Below are 16,082 nucleotides of genomic sequence, written 5' to 3'. Positions count from 1 at the left end.
ACTAGCTCCTTCTGCTAAACCTAATCTCTATCGGTAGAGGTTAGTTTTTTTTTTTTTTGGTTACATAAGAGGTTAGTTTTTGCGAAAACATGACGGCCAATTTGCATTCAGATCCTTTCCTTGGCCCCACATTTGTGGTTCATGTAGATGGCTTTAAAGTACGCCCGATGAAAATTAAAAATGGATAGGGTGGGGCCGCCTTGGGAGCGGCCAGCTCCAATCCCTGCAAGCGGCAGCTCGAAGAACTACTGAGAATGTTTCAAAAGCGCCAGAGACATCACGCATTGCATCGTTGTTGAGCCAGTGAGAGCTAATAGCGGTTTTCCTCTTACAATATATTATTCTTGTAACTCAGATAGCGAAATGGAGAAGAAAAGGTTGTGTCTTGATAAATATTTTGGATGTTTCTATTCGTCCTCGAGCGGCCTCGTATTGAATTTCCCAACATTCCCTTGTTCCGATCAATTCCGCGGAATCCCCATAGAATGCCAACCTTCCATGTCTCCCACTTTTTCTCTCTGTGTGCGTCTCTCGAATTCTTAATTCTTTGTTCTTCTCATGACAATGACAATAACGAAATAGAAAGGGAAACGCACTGAAAATGCTTCCTCTTCTGCTGAGATGACCGTGACCCACATAGTTGATGAACCTTCTCAAAGCTTCATTCCCCACCCCAGAATGCCTCGCCGATTAATCGAAGGTTCACTTCTCGTCTCCTGCATTTCAATGCAAAATTTTTTACTCCTTTCCATATAAGTCTGCTTAATGTTTCCTTCAAGGTGTCTAACTGTTGCGACATGTGAGAATGCTAATGTTTTTCTTCAGGTTCACCTGTGATTTAAACAGAACAAGTAAATCCAAGCTTTCACTAAATTGTCCATCTCACTTTTCTTGTATGAGCCTTTTCAATCTGCTTTCTTTAGGCGCACTTATTAATGTCCACAGCATAACTGTACAAGACTATAAGCAAGCGCAAAGTTTCATCATTAGCATTAATTATGGAATCTAGCTGGCTGTTGAATTTCCTTAGATTGCTGATCTTATTTGGCTCTAATTTGGGAATGTGTGAGAAGAATTTTTCTCATTTTGATTCTCCCGTGAGTTGAGTTTAACTAGATACTGTCTTTCCTTCTGACCACCCCAAAAAGAAAAACTGTCTTTCCCAGATGTTATCAAGTTTTTAATGAAATCAGTTTGTTAAGTTCTGTTTCATCTGGTTTCTCATCTTGATTGTCGCACATGTTTTATCTTTGAACTGGAAGGTTAACCAAATTCCTTTCCCTATTTTCTTGAAATAAGGGAAAGGAAGGCTATTTGTCTTCTATATCATAGGAAAATAGTCATCACATACTGGTTTATTGGTGTCAGTACTGTGTAAATATTTTTTAAATGGCAGCAAAATGAAATTAAACATAACTTTGCACTTATACATGTATTTTATATATTTTAGCTGCTTTACTCATGGTAAGCCTTATAATTTTTAATATTACGTGATAAGCCCGTGTAGCCCATGTGGATTTGGTCAAGTAAGGTGATTCATCCAAGGGGCTACATTGTGGGATCAAACCCTTAATTTTGTGTGTCAGTTTTTTTTATCTATTCCTTCACTTCACTAGGAATAAACACAAAATCAGTGACAAAACTGTGATTTGCAGTGGGATCTCCTTCATCCTCTCAGAATTTTCAGGCATCATCCGTACAGAATTCTGAAGGATTGTTCTTTCTCTTAGGAGGGATAGTAATGCTCATCATATTGCTGATTCTTCTATTTGTGTGTCGGAATCATATTAAACCAGCAAAACTAATGAAAATGATGGCTTGGAACAAACAGCAGCTTCTGAATGAGCAGCAACGAGGTAATTAAAACAAAGCACCAAAAAACCACAATATTAGATGCCTGAATCTATTTTGCCTTAATTTTTTATATGATTGTGGCATGAATTTTTTTTTTTTTTATTGAGGGGTAGATGTTCTTATATATTACTTTATTTGTTCTTTTCTCGGTGAATCTGATGAACCAGCAGAGGTGGTGGAGATGATAGTTTCAACAAGTAAGCAGCAAGGTAGTTGAAAGAAACAATCATAGAACCTGCCACTTTTTATTTGTTTTTTTTTTTTTTGCCCCAGAAAAAAGAACCTGCCACTTTAATACACTAATTATTATAGGGTCTCAACATTGGAGTTTATATTTTGTATACAGGATCCATGGAAGTCTTGAGTGGGAGCCTCCGAACAATTATCTACTTTGACTACTGGACATTGAAGAAGGCAACCAAGAATTTTCATTCCGGTAATCTTCTCGGAAGTGGTGGATTTGGGCCTGTCTATCGGGTACAAATACTGAATTTAATTAAGCTTGCTTTAATGAGGGGGTTGATTTGTTGATACGAGCCTTGAAACTTTTTAGTATGATGCATTTATATTGCAACACTAATATGTATGATGTATGTCAAATTTTAGATCGAAGTATTAATGGGTCCCATTGTAGTCTCAGAGTGAATTGATCAATATATTCATCAAACTGAAATAACTGGTAAATGAACTTGTGCGGTGATACATGTGAACTTAAGAGATTGGCAGCAATTACTTGGGTGTTAAGAAACTCACTACTGGAACATGAAGTCCATTTGCACATGCTTCTAGTTGTAGGTTATGATCCTAAAGTGTATACTTGTCAGGGAAAGTTGGCAAATGGAAGGCTAATTGCAGTTAAGAAACTGTCTGTTAACAAATCCGAACAAGGAGAGAAAGAATTTCTAGCAGAGGTGAGAATGATCACCAGTATTCAGCACAAAAATCTGGTTCGCCTTATTGGATGTTGCACAGAAGGGATTCAAAGGATGCTTGTGTATGAATATATGAAGAACAAAAGTTTGGACCTCTATATATTTGGTATTCCTTCTTTATATTACCTCTTTAATACTTTCAGTTTTTAGCATCCATCTATCATGTTTATATACAGTGAAACCCATGTTAAATATTTTTATATTAAGTAGAAACTCTAATAAATCGCACTATTTATGAGCTATGAACATTATAGCTCATTTCTCAGACTTATTGCTACATATAAAACCCCGTAGTAGTTAAATAAAAGTCTCCTTTGAGCAGAAGATCTGGTTAAATATTTACTGTTTTTTGTACTGTTGAATTCTCCTTTAGTGTTTAAAAGGTTGTGTGATTGTTATAACAACACAAAACTCCTTTTTTGGATGCTGCTATAATGCAGGAAGCAGTGATCAATTTCTAGACTGGAGAACTAGGTTCCAAATTACCCTTGGAGTAGCACGTGGATTGCAATATTTACATGAGGATTCACATATCAGAATTGTTCATCGAGATATTAAAGCAAGCAATATTCTTCTTGATGAAAAGTTTCGTCCAAGGATTGGGGACTTTGGACTGGCGAGATTCTTCCCTGACGATGAAGATTACCTCAGCACTCAGTTTGCTGGAACATTGTGAGTCTTATTCTCTAATGATCTGATAATGTCTTTAAATGCATTGATTAGACTCTCAGACTGGGTTAGCTGGTTCAGTTGGTAAACCAATGAAATGGTGGATTGGCTGCTATATAGGTATATACAACCAGTTAACCATGTAGCTCAATAACCATTCAAAGTTCAATGAATCAAGTCGTACCGCCATACCTACCTGGGCGGTTTATATTGCCTTGATCCGTCCAGAAATGTGGTGAGATTTGAGCACATGACATGATGAAAAATAGCGGTTTCACTTTCTTTCCAATCACGTCCTGTGTTTCACAAATGGCATCATTAAAATGAATAATCAAGTCTAAATCCGTCAATGTAGTGAATGAACCCCCTATGAAGTATTCCATGCAGGTGTTTGATGTCTTAGTTTTTCATTATAATGTGATAAGATGACTTTTGAGTTTATCCAAACAACTCCATCATATGTAGTAAATTATATGCTAGTCTTTCTTGTCTATCTTGATTAGGGGTTATACAGCTCCTGAATATGCTATTAGAGGGGAATTGTCAGAAAAGGCAGACATCTATAGTTTTGGAGTCCTTCTGCTTGAAATTATTTGCTGCAGGAAAAATACGGATCTTACTTTACCATCAGAAATGCAGTATCTTCCCGAATATGTAAGCTCCTGCATTCTACACTGAATTATGTTTATTACACAGAACAGTATTATTTCTGCCGCATATTTCAATGGGCTTGTGTGTATTTTCATTGCAGGCATGGAAGCTCTTTGACAAGTCAAGGTTGATGGATCTTGTACACCCGAAATTGCGGGAACTTGGATTTATAGAAAAGGATGTTATGCAGGCAATCCATGTGGCGTTCTTATGTATTCAGTCTCAAGCAAACTTAAGGCCTCCAATGTCAGAGATTGTAGCATTGTTGACATTCAAAATTGACATGATTAGAACACCGACGAGGCCATCCTTCCTTGACCGAAGGCAGAGAAAGGATGATGAGAACCATTCTTGGGAAGCCATATCTGAGGCATATCCTTCACCATTGCCCAATGATTCTGCATCCATACCAAAGTAAAGGCTACTTGTTCATACTCGCTATCAAATAAGGAGCTATGACTATATAAGGAAAAGGGGAAATATTTTGAAGGGCTAGACCACCTATGCATTAACCTTTTGCTTCAGGTATTTGTAATCTGCAATGGAACTCCCTTTAGCAGGAATTCTTCTACTGTAATTAGCATGAGAACATCTCTGTATCATCCTTACATGATAGTTGTGTGAAGCTTTTTTACATTGAAGGTAATGATCATAGCAGACTTTTGTAATATATTTAGTATGACTGAAATAAAAGACATAATTTCAATCTTTTTCAAAATCCTTCAGGTCAAAAAAAGGACAAAGGAGTTGAAATCTTAGCACTCAAGTTCTGCGATAATGGAGAATATTTTATTCCACTAGGTCACTCAACTCAGATCTTATATTGTCATATTAATTAATCATCACAAAGAACATTGATATTATCTTTAAAAATGTCCCCAGAATTTAGGATAGTCCATGTGACCATGTCTTAGTTTAGTACATTGATAAACCAAAGCATCTTCTCCTCCACTGTCACCATGATGACTTCCGTCTCTGATGCGCGCGCGCGCGCGCGACACGCACACGCACACGACACGCACACGCACACGCACACGCACACGCACGCGCCGCGCGCACACCACACCACCTCAATCTTTAATATAAAATCCTTTTTTTTTTTTATTTTGGTCTTACATATAAGACCCCAATCCCTTTGTCTCTCATATTTATACATTTTTTTTCCAAAGTAGTCATCTAACGATGATAATTCTAGTCAATATACTTGATTAGCAAGGATATTTTATGAAAGACAACACCTATTTAGGACAAATAACTAACTCAACTTATTTTCTTAATCTCTTCAAATTATTAACTGGCTCTTATAATTAGGACCAGAGGTAGTATATACGTATATATGTATATATAATGTTATATTTTGTGGAAGAGGATATACGAAGCCGACAATACATGGGGGCAGTTAATTGTATGCACAAGCACAGCCTCGAGATATACACCACGAGAAAGAGACTGAAAACAAGAATGGAAAAAAGCATGGGAGAGGGAGAGAGACACAGGCAAAACGACCCTGCTAGTTTTTGTCGAAGGAGAAAGCAAAGAACCTTTATAGCTACATATGGGGAATTTATTAAGAAGCGTTCCCCTTAAATTCCTGTCCCGACACATATTCAATGCCGTTTCTTCATTGGCAGTACAGGTTTTGCTTCAGACATCACAAGCACCCTCTTTCTTCTTTTGACCTATAGACTGAATCTACGCAACCCCACCATATCCTTTGTATTCAGAGAGTAAATGTACTATGTGCAGTTTGATAGAGATCAAGACTGTGGGGTCAAGTATTGAAAGTAACGTATTTTTTTGGTAGCATTAATACAATTTTTTATCTTTTAAAATTTGTTTCTTAAATTTTAAAATCATAGATTTGACCTTTCAAATTTTTTTATTTAAAATATTAATTTTTATAATATAATAAAAACTTGAGTCATTTATCGGATTAAAATTTATAGTTTAAAATTTAAAGAACTAAAATTAAAAATAAATAAATTTAATTTATTAAAAATTATAGCTATAGAAAATTGGCCTAACACTATAATTTGAGCAAGTGGTTTTTGGTCTGAACCTCAGTTATGAATGGTACTGATGAGAACTTGCTTGAAAAGTGGTTTTGAATTTGAATTTCAGCTCATTTGCATATAGCAACCTAGTTGAAAAGGTGAACTATTTTTTATGTTTATCGTCCGATAAGCGGTGAGTATTATAATACTTATTAAATTTTAACTATTCAAATTTAATATAAAATATTGAGATTTAATATTTAATATTTTTATTTTTTTAAAAAATGTTTTCCTTTTTAACAGGTACAAATTCAAAACAAATGTAATATCTTAACTAAGTTTTTGAAGATTATTTTTTATTTAAAATTACTACTTAAAAATTTTAAATTTAGACCATAAAACTAATTTTAAATGGTTTAAATTTTATCATAACAATGAGTATCATGACGGTTGTTAAAAGATTTACCTTCGGTATTCTATAAATCATTAATTTTTGCTTTAAATATACTCCCAAAAAAATACTGGATTTCGAATCCACATCCCTGTGAAGTATGGCTTTTATCCTCATCGATTGAACCAAATTCTGTCGTACACTGAAAGTAATTTTTAATACTATAAATTTTCAGTCTTTTTTTTTTTAACTTCCTATAATAAGATAAAGATTTATTTTCGATCGGATACAAAGCCCTCTCCCTCTCCCTCTCTGAAAAACAAGCATGTTTTGAAGTCTCAACCAAGAAGAGGGAAACAAGAAATGAACTTTTTGGTATATCCCCGGTCTACTGGGACTTTTTTTAACATGCAACAGTAACAGTGACATATGAAAATTGTTACAACGTATGAGCCTGTCTTTTTGCCCAGTGAACAATAGTAACCTCTAAGCTAGGAGAAAGTTGACAGTAATGCTATTGTCAGAAGCAATATTCTGCGATTGATTCGCTTACAAGATGAACAGAGAAGGAGCAAAAAAGCAAATGAAAAATGGAGGAAAAATATATTCAAACTCTAGAAGAAGAGGGTAATGTACGTCAGTTTTTTTCCAAAATTCACCTTAATACAACTGCAAAGTAATACAACTTCCTAAAACAAAAATGAAGAAGATCATACTGTACTTTCCATTGTGGTCACCTAAAGGTCCCTTTGGCCTCTGAATAGAAATATGACTCAGAACAATTGACTTCTTTGTAGATTTTTCGAACCAGATGGATCTAATTTTGTCATTCTGAACCTACATAGTTGAAGCATGAGCGATGAAGTGAAGCCAAAAAAATCTCTGAAGAAGTCAACTGATACTGGACGCACATAATCTTTAAAGCACTATAACAGGATCCTAGTCATTATATGCTACAAGGAAGATGGTTCTTTGTCTTGCTACCTGTTGTGTAATGGATTAGGACCAGTAGGGACGAGTCTCTTATCATCAGAGATGGTGCTGTTCTTCATGGAGCTTGTAAAGGGATGACTAAAACGGCACCTCTTGGAGTTGCACTTGTTGCCGTATTCGTCTTCATGCTCATTTGAGCTCTTCTTCTTTGTATCTTCAAGTAAATCAGTGACAATGAAGCTCTTGTTTCTTGCAGATACTGCGTTGTTGAACCTATGGCAGACCAAGATCAAAAGACACACCAAAATTATCAATCTCATTGAACCAAGTTTAAGTTCAAAATCATAGAAGAAATGGAAGGGCAGAGAAAAAGAGAAAGACCCTCAGAAGATTATATACTTGTGTAAATGGACCAGAGAGAGGGAGGGAGACAGAGGCAAAAGGAATTAATTGGTGCTGATATATTATTATTATTAGTAATGAAACAGAGCAGAGAGAGGGCATGGCATGAGAAGGTTATGGGGCATTAACTACGAAGTACCTCGTATATATGCAGTAAAAGACTGTAATGATATATCACATCTCTTGGGTCAGATATTTCACCAAACATCTTTAAGGCACATCAATTCAAACCTCAGCATTGATGGACAACTTGTGAGTCCAAACCAACCAACACAGTTTGAGAAGAGTAAAATGAGGAAGCAAAGTGCAAAATGAATCCTGTTTCCTAAACCTACTAAGCCTTCTGGCGACTGGCCACTGGCCAGGGAAGGTTGAAGTAGTTAGCTTAACCCAGCCCCACCCAAATCCTCTCAAATCCTACTTGGTACTTCCAATCACATGTTTTTCCTTTTTTTCTTTTGATGTCTAAAATTAGAGGAGTCCATGCAGTAGTTTTCCCAGCATTATTTCTCATTTTTGTCCCATACATAGAACTCACATGTATTATTTTATTTTGCACTCATCCTGTTCCATAGTACAAATTATGAACTTTAGGCTACCAATATTGGGAATTGGATCATTAGATTTGGGAGTCGTGGCAGCAGAGGTCTATCATTTATCTTAGATTCTAGATTAGTTTCCCCTGGGGATGGAGGATACTTTCAATGAAAAAAACATAAACATGCTTATGGAAGAGCTATCTTTAATTGAATTTGGCAATGCTCCAATCTAATCCAGATAACTATATCAAAAATGAAAAAAAAAACAATAAACCTGAAGGAGGAAGGAGGGGGGGGGGATGGGTTATACGGAAAAGAGGGGAACAAGGAGGAGGAGGGAAGAAGGGAATGGGAACGCCGGAATTGTGAAAAATTGAGGACTGAGAAGACAGGAAGATGAAAGATGGGAAGCGAATAGTGAATGGTGAATTAAAGCAGACTCCCATTTCTGTTCAAACACCTCACTCTTGTCCTTCCCTCAAACTTGCCAAGTTACCAACAACACCACTGTATATTATAGCTTCTCAGACTCACCCATATCCCCCCTTCTACCTATGCCTATCTATACCTATTTCCGTTATTCATTAAACATTTTGATTTCAATTCCCATATTATTAATTAATAATTAATCAATAACAACCTACATATTATTATAAAATATAAAAATTTCAAGGGAACTAAATTTTGGGCTATGTATTGTTCCTATATAGAAGTCCATACAATTAACGGCTAGTTGCTCCGGATGCTGCTTGCCATGTCTGGAGGAGGCCCCAGGTTTAAACTCAACATTGACATGTTTATGTGTGCACGCATTTAATTGATTTATATGAACAGAAAAAACTTACATTGATGATTTATGTGCTGTAAACACTAAATAGCATATATTACCTCTGATCCTAATTATAAGAGTCAGTTGACTAATTTGAGGAGATTAGAAGAAGTAAGTTGAGTTAGTCATTTGTCTTAAATAGGTGTTGTCTTTCTTAAATATCCTTACTAATCAAATGTATTGACTATAACTATAATATTAAAAGGACTATCTTGGAAAAAATTGAGTAAATATGAGAGAAAAGTGGATTGGGATCTTATATTTAGAATCAAAATAAAAATCAAATAGGGTTTTATATAAGGATCGGAGGTAGTATATATATATATAAAGTGTGACATATAAAAAGGATCAGCTCTATCTTAAAAGTTGTAATTTATAAAGAGTAATTTTTTTAAAGACTGGTTATTTAAAATAGTCATAGTCATAGTCATGAAATTATCACATGATTATATCTTCTGTTATTCTTCAAAAACTGGAAGGGGGGGATGTAAATATTGCATGAAGTAGGAGTAGAAGTCGGTAATTTGGCAACAAAAAAAAATTAGAAAAAAAAAGCGGAAGCAGAAGTTGTGGTTGGGTTGATTTTATACGGTCGAATTTTTCCCAAATTAAGGTGTCTAAAACCCAACCTCCAACCAACTCTTCTGAGCGAACAAAGCAGCACGTGTGATTTTACCAAAAAAAAAAAAGCAGCACGTGTGAACATGTGCCTCCGAACACGGTCATGAAATCCCCCACTTTCTTCTTCCTCTGTAACTGTCGGAGCCGGCGACGCCTCCTCCGGTCTTCATCTCTCTTCCATGAACATGCTCTTCCACCATTTCCCACATGGCAACTTCCGTCACCCAGAGGAGGAGCCTTTATACCGTCACCACCCTCTTGTTCCTCGCCTTGTTTCTTCTCACTATGTTCGTTTTTAGCAGAAGAGCTCTAGAATCCGCCCTCTCACTTCGTCCTGATATCTTCTTTCGAGCTTCCCCTTCTCTCCAAGATTCTCCAATCTCATCTTCTGAGCACACTGCCACTGCCTTGAATTTTACTTCTGACCCGGGAAATGTGGATTCTCCATCTAACCACTCTGTTTATAAGAATGTTCAAACTGGACCGGTTGAACTCGATCCTAACTCTGCTGGGTTCGATAAAGAAGAATCTGGTAATGATAAGAATGAGAAAGCTTCTGACAGCAAAACCACTGTCTCTAGTGTGGATAGTCTTCGCGAGTCTGGCTCGGATAATGAGATTTCTGTTAATAGTCCGATCGAACCAGTTTCTGATAAGGAATTGAATGTGACAATGGCGGGTAATGATCGTGTCTCAGGCATCGACAATGAAGTTTCTGGTCGCGATAAGAATGGCGCTGATTCTAAGAACGGATCCACCGACGCAATTGCGGTTGATGTTCACGATTCTAGCACTGATGGTACTGACAATGAAGTTTCTAAGAATGATGCTGATAATGTAACCACTGGCAAAATAGCTGATAATGTCGGCGATCCCGCGTTGGAGAAGCAGTTGAAGTGTGATTTGTACACTGGAACTTGGGTGAAGGATGAAAATTACCCAATTTACCGACCGGGTTCTTGCCCTTATGTTGACGAAGCTTATGATTGCCAAATCAATGGAAGGACTGACACAGATTATACAAAATGGCGGTGGCAGCCTGATGGCTGTGATCTTCCCAGGTATTGTGTAGTTTTTCTAGTGCTTTACGTGTTATTATGTGGGAGGTGTGCGTGTGTTATCTTTCACTTCTTTTAAGCATTTTCATCAATTCGTTGTAATGTGTGAGCTGTATTGTGTATCCATGGGAGATTGGGACGTAAACGAGTTTTATTGCTCCGAGACTTCATTGTGATATTGTTGAACATTAAGCGGACATGCATTGAACTTGTGATAAAAACGTCTTTTGCTTGTCCTTGAGAGTCTTGGGCACCACGACTTCGTTTACATGATATGGTAGTTTGAGTGACATTGCTCTTGTCCATGTTCACTCAAGTGCATATATGTTTTAGTCTTGGGCTTGTCCTTTAAGACATGCTCACATATGAATACCCAACGATAACATGTGATACAGACATAAATGCTACCTTTTCTCTTGGGAACAGCTTGAGGAAAGCAACTTTCGAAAACCAATGCATCTGACTGAATGTATTTTAAGCGTATATGTGATACTAAATGTTGAAAGAACTTTCATGAAAATATGGCCGAGTTTTTGGGTTGCAAATTATGAAGGTGATTGGGTTGTCCTGTAAATATTGAAGAACAGCGGATCTTACTATCAGAGCTTATCTCCCTGAAGCATGAATTTAGGTTTTGGTGCCCTACAATAGTATTACTACCAGCGAAAGTTGATGACGATTTTCAATTCATATAAGCTTTGTTCCTCTGGCATCCATATTAGCTTCCTCAGCACACAACGTAGGTTAATTTATTTATTCCAAACCAGTGGAAAACATTTTTAAAAAAGTGTGAGATCTTTCTTAGAACTGTCAAACTTGTGCAAACAAATGTTCTATTAATGTAGAAATATTTTTAAAAAAATACCATACTTTTTTTTCCTGCACTATGGTTGTACTGGATCATCTTGATTGATGTTTTCGGTTCTTCTAGCCCATGTTTGATGAATGATGTTCTTTGCTTAGTTTCTGAAGCCATATTTTTTGTCTGGTAGTCAGTCAGGCATTACAATTAATCAGTGCATTTCAAACTTTTAACCTTGTGATTAATATTTTTCAATATTTATAGTGGATTGTATCACTAGATCTGTTTGTCACCATGCTTACTCTGCCTTTTGGATTTCGTAGAAGTTGGGAGTGGTATAATTCATTTTTCGTTATTTTTACGTTTCAGTTTAAACAAATATAATATCTGATAGATCATCAAAAAAATTGTTCTTTCTCTTTGATCGGTGAGAAGAGGGAAAGAGAATTCCTTTACAGTTACTTGAACCCTATGTTGAGCTGCTGTTGTATTGGTTGAGTCTGACAAGTAATTGGTGTACATCTAAAATTTGTTCAGCTTTTGGCCTTCTGTCTATGCAAGGCTCTTCAGTCACCCTGTGTGAGAATTGAAATAACGGTTAATTGTATGGAGTTGCTAAATCATTTTCCAAGCATCTAATATTTGGTCCCTGATAGTGCAGTTTACAGGAACATCAGATATTCATGGTCGTTCTTCATTCACTTTACCTTGTTACTTGCAGGTTTAATGCCACAGACTTCTTGGTAAGACTAAGAGGTAAAAACTTGATGCTGATAGGAGATTCTATGAATCGGAATCAATTTGAATCAATTTTGTGCATGCTCCGTGAAGGTCTTCAAAATAAGAGCAAAATGTATGAGACCCATGGGTACAAAATAACCAAAGGACGGGGTTTCTACATTTTCAAATTTGAGGTAAAAACTTCCTTTCCTTGCATCGTCAGGTTATCCGGGCATTATTGACATGAATTTTTCAATGTTTTCAGCAGCTTTTGAAAAAATATTTCCTCTCATAATTGTCTGTTGTGATTACTTCTGATTGATTGCTTTGACGCCAAATTGTTGACAAGAACAACTCCAGCTGCTCCTTAGGTCTTGTTTGGGAATTTTGAAGAAAGCGAAGTGGATTGGTCATTAATGGAGGGGGACGGGATGGAGTGGAGTGGGAAGAGACAGTTCCTATTCCGTTGGATGTTTAATGAAGATATATATATATGATAGCCCATTTCGTATTGTTTGACAGTTGCGGCGTCACTGATAGGGTGAAGAATATCAGGCCCCTAAGGCATAAGTTTCCCATGTTAGTATTGTGAATGTGAAATAAAGTGAAGAATCTTTATCTCAAGAAAAAAGAAAAAGTGAAGGATATCTTAACGATCAATGGTGAAACTGTGATTGAAGAATATGGGGAAGCCAAATCATCTCAAACTTCCCCGATTTGGAGGTTTTTTGAAATTGGAGTGTGGGTTGGGGAGGATATGTTTGGGTCTGGGAGCTGCTTACCAGACCACCCCTATCCATTACATTTGAACCATCCAAATAATTTTTTTCCCTTACCATGCTACATCTCCCAAACAAGCCCTTAGTTTTTAAGCTCTTTGAAAATATGATGCTATTTCTCTTGGTTCTTACAATAATTTTGCAGAGTTTTTAATCATCCGAACAACGACCAGGCAATCTTGCCTGCGTATTTTTCTCGTTAGAATCAATTGTAGGCTTATAAACTGTAGTTCATTATGTTAAGGTTTTGAAACGCTTTGGCAGGACTATAACTGTACAGTACAATTTGTGAGATCTCATTTCCTTGTGAGGGAAGGAATTCGTAAAAATGCACAAGGGAACTCAAACCCAACATTATCAATAGACCGGATTGACAAGACGTCTGGCCGTTGGATGAGGGCTGATATTCTTATCTTTAACACTGGGCACTGGTGGACCCATGGAAAGACTGCTCGAGGGTTGTATGCAATTTTTTTTATCTTAATAGATTTATGCTTTGAAATGGTACCTCTATGTTCTTTAAGTTAGGTAACTTTGAGTTTAGTTCTTGAATTACTGTTTTGCCATTGACCCCTTGAAGATAAATTTTCCTTCCATAAAAGATTTGCAGCACATTTTTTGTTTGAAAAGAAAAAGTAAAAGAAAAATTCATCTACCAAAACCGACAATGTCTGCTTTTTTTCCAGGATAAATTATTACAAAGAAGGTGATTATCTTTATCCACAGTTTGATTCAGTTGAGGCATACAGAAGGGCTCTAAAGACCTGGGCAAATTGGATTGATCGTAACATCAATCCAAAGAAACAGATAGTCTACTATCGTGGATATTCTTCTGCCCATTTCAGGTATTGATTTTCTGAAAAAACGGTTTAAAATACAGTTTACCGTTGCGTGATTTGGCCTGTTTCAGTTCATTATCTTCTGGTTCAAAAGTTGGCAAATTTGGAAAAACAGAAGGACCTTCATTTAAGACTCTTGCTTGCATGGAGTGTGAGATGAGTCGTAACTTGCTGTAGATTTTTATATATATGATCTGGAAGTATCTGTTTAAGATTTGGCAAAATTAAAGCCTAAGGTCATGTGCCTTGCTGACTAGCAAGCAAAACCTCAAATTCTGACGTTTCACATTTGCGAAAGTGAATGCGTAGAAGATATTCAAAAGGAGATAAAGAAACAAAGATAGGATGGATATAAAAATGGGATAAGAGCCCTGTCCATAGTCATATATTTTTGTATCTACTTTCTTTTTGAATATTTTCGAAGTCATGAATTTAAAGTATTCTGTTTGGTACATTTAATAGCAGAACGTCAGCTTTTGAACTACTAGGTAACGACAAACTATGGCCCAAACTACATGATACTCTTCCCCTTCCATTATATTTATGACCGAGAGTCTTGTAAAAGAAATAAATTGCAGTCACACCACCATCGATTACTCTTTGTAATCACTTCTTGTTTCTTTTTCATGAAATTTTGGAATCAGAGGTGGAGACTGGGACTCAGGTGGGTCATGCCGGGGTGAAACCGATCCAGTTTTTACTGGGACGATCCTTAACAGCTATCCGGAAAAAATGAAGATAGTGCAAGAAGTGATTAGGGGGATGAAAGTTCCGGTGAAGTTATTAAATGTCACAAGACTGACCAATTTCCGCAAGGATGGCCACCCATCTGTATATGGAAAGTACACAATTCCAGGGAAGAAAGTATCCACAAGAAAGCAAGATTGTAGCCATTGGTGTCTTCCCGGGGTACCTGATGCTTGGAATGAGCTCATTTATGCCACTTTGGTTCTTCACCAGACTAGGACAACTAGTTAACACCTTTTGTTTTTCTCTTAAAAAAAAAAATTATTTGTTATTTATTATTTATTTATTTTTTCCCCGTGTTTTAGGCAGGATATGTCAACTACAAAAGATTGAGGTAGTGCAGCAAGGGGGCAAAAAAAAAAAAAAAAGGACTTCCCCTTGAATTTTACTCTTGACATATCTTCACGTTTATTTCCTGTCGGATTTTTGTTGGGATTTCTTATTTATTACACATGAAGAGATATAGTCGTTGCCCATAGATGTTCAGCGATTTTCATGTATGTGATCAACCCTAAAAAGAAGGTATTTTTTGGTTTTATTGATAGCGATGTATTAGAATGTGAGAAATCGAGGAAGATACGGAAGAGATCATAGATGTAATGGGAATTTTTAAAAAAAATTAATTTCTAATCAGATTCGAAAGAGACAAATTTAAGTGTGAAATTCATTTAATTAAAAATATTATATTTCTTAAATCTCAATGTCAATACTAAGGTGTCCCACATCAGACTTTATGGGACCCGGCACCATTATATTCGGATCAAATTTAGGCCTGATGAGTGATGGCATTTCATGTTGAATTTTTTTGTTCTTTTTTTTTTTTTTAAATCCGATTCCATTGTGTGAAAATTTCATGGGGTTTACGTAAGGGTTACTCCTCCTACTGTATTTATTTTGGCTAAATAGCGTAAAAAGATATTTGACCCCAAAAAAAAAAAGGACAAAAGAAACTGACCAACTATTTTCCTAGTCTAGCTATCATTATCATACATGCTAGTAGGTGATAATGGAGGAACGTCAATTTGTGTGCACTGAATTATTGATGTTTAATTTTTTTTTTCCACAAAAGAATTTAATAAAAAAAGTAGTCATTGATAAATGGAAAAAATTAAAATCATGTTAGAATTAGTTAATTCAAAATGTTGGAAGATGTTGAAACTTGAAAGGAATTACCAATCAATGATTGCGAATGGTGGCCAGACCAGACTCACCCGTCTTTGGTCAGTGTTCCCTTTCCCAAGCTACAAGCTATCGTATTCCCCCCAAAAAAAAGAAATTATGTTTGACTCAATCTGTTTTATATATTACTTTCTTTTCATAAG

General features: G+C 36.3%; 2 protein-coding genes across 2 annotated transcripts; both read left to right on the top strand.

Annotated features, from left to right (window-relative positions):
* Positions 1-486: 486 nt before the first annotated feature.
* On the top strand, positions 487-4,652 carry LOC114731130 (probable LRR receptor-like serine/threonine-protein kinase At1g56140). The gene is made up of 8 exons (XM_028918249.1): positions 487-700; positions 1,656-1,856; positions 2,025-2,063; positions 2,201-2,331; positions 2,679-2,892; positions 3,227-3,458; positions 3,959-4,109; positions 4,207-4,652. Exons 1-8 carry the CDS (start codon positions 622-624, stop codon positions 4,522-4,524), a joined length of 1,365 nt encoding a protein of 454 aa, XP_028774082.1. The 5' UTR covers positions 487-621; the 3' UTR covers positions 4,525-4,652.
* Positions 4,653-10,327: 5,675 nt separating this feature from the next.
* On the top strand, positions 10,328-15,009 carry LOC114731136 (protein trichome birefringence-like 5). The gene is made up of 5 exons (XM_028918257.1): positions 10,328-10,876; positions 12,397-12,589; positions 13,439-13,632; positions 13,861-14,019; positions 14,658-15,009. Exons 1-5 carry the CDS (start codon positions 10,488-10,490, stop codon positions 14,989-14,991), a joined length of 1,269 nt encoding a protein of 422 aa, XP_028774090.1. The 5' UTR covers positions 10,328-10,487; the 3' UTR covers positions 14,992-15,009.
* Positions 15,010-16,082: the final 1,073 nt, after the last annotated feature.

This window comes from Neltuma alba, unplaced genomic scaffold (assembly GCF_004799145.2).
Source record: "Neltuma alba isolate B1F8T4 unplaced genomic scaffold, ASM479914v2 tig00012806_pilon, whole genome shotgun sequence".
Lineage (NCBI taxonomy): Eukaryota > Viridiplantae > Streptophyta > Magnoliopsida > Fabales > Fabaceae > Neltuma > Neltuma alba.
The sequence above is the reverse complement of the archived record's forward strand: the minus strand, read 5'-3'. Positions and strand labels throughout refer to the sequence as shown.

Coding starts and splice junctions, on each gene's coding strand:
- LOC114731136 (XM_028918257.1), top strand. CDS start 10,488: ATGGCGGGTAATGATCGTGTCTCAGGCATCGACAATGAAGTTTCTGGT. Junction 10,877..12,396: donor GATGGCTGTGATCTTCCCAG/GTATTGTGTAGT, acceptor TGTTACTTGCAG/GTTTAATGCCACAGACTTCT. Junction 14,020..14,657: donor TATTCTTCTGCCCATTTCAG/GTATTGATTTTC, acceptor TTTTGGAATCAG/AGGTGGAGACTGGGACTCAG.
- LOC114731130 (XM_028918249.1), top strand. CDS start 622: ATGACCGTGACCCACATAGTTGATGAACCTTCTCAAAGCTTCATTCCC. Junction 2,893..3,226: donor TTTGGACCTCTATATATTTG/GTATTCCTTCTT, acceptor GCTATAATGCAG/GAAGCAGTGATCAATTTCTA. Junction 4,110..4,206: donor TGCAGTATCTTCCCGAATAT/GTAAGCTCCTGC, acceptor TTTTCATTGCAG/GCATGGAAGCTCTTTGACAA.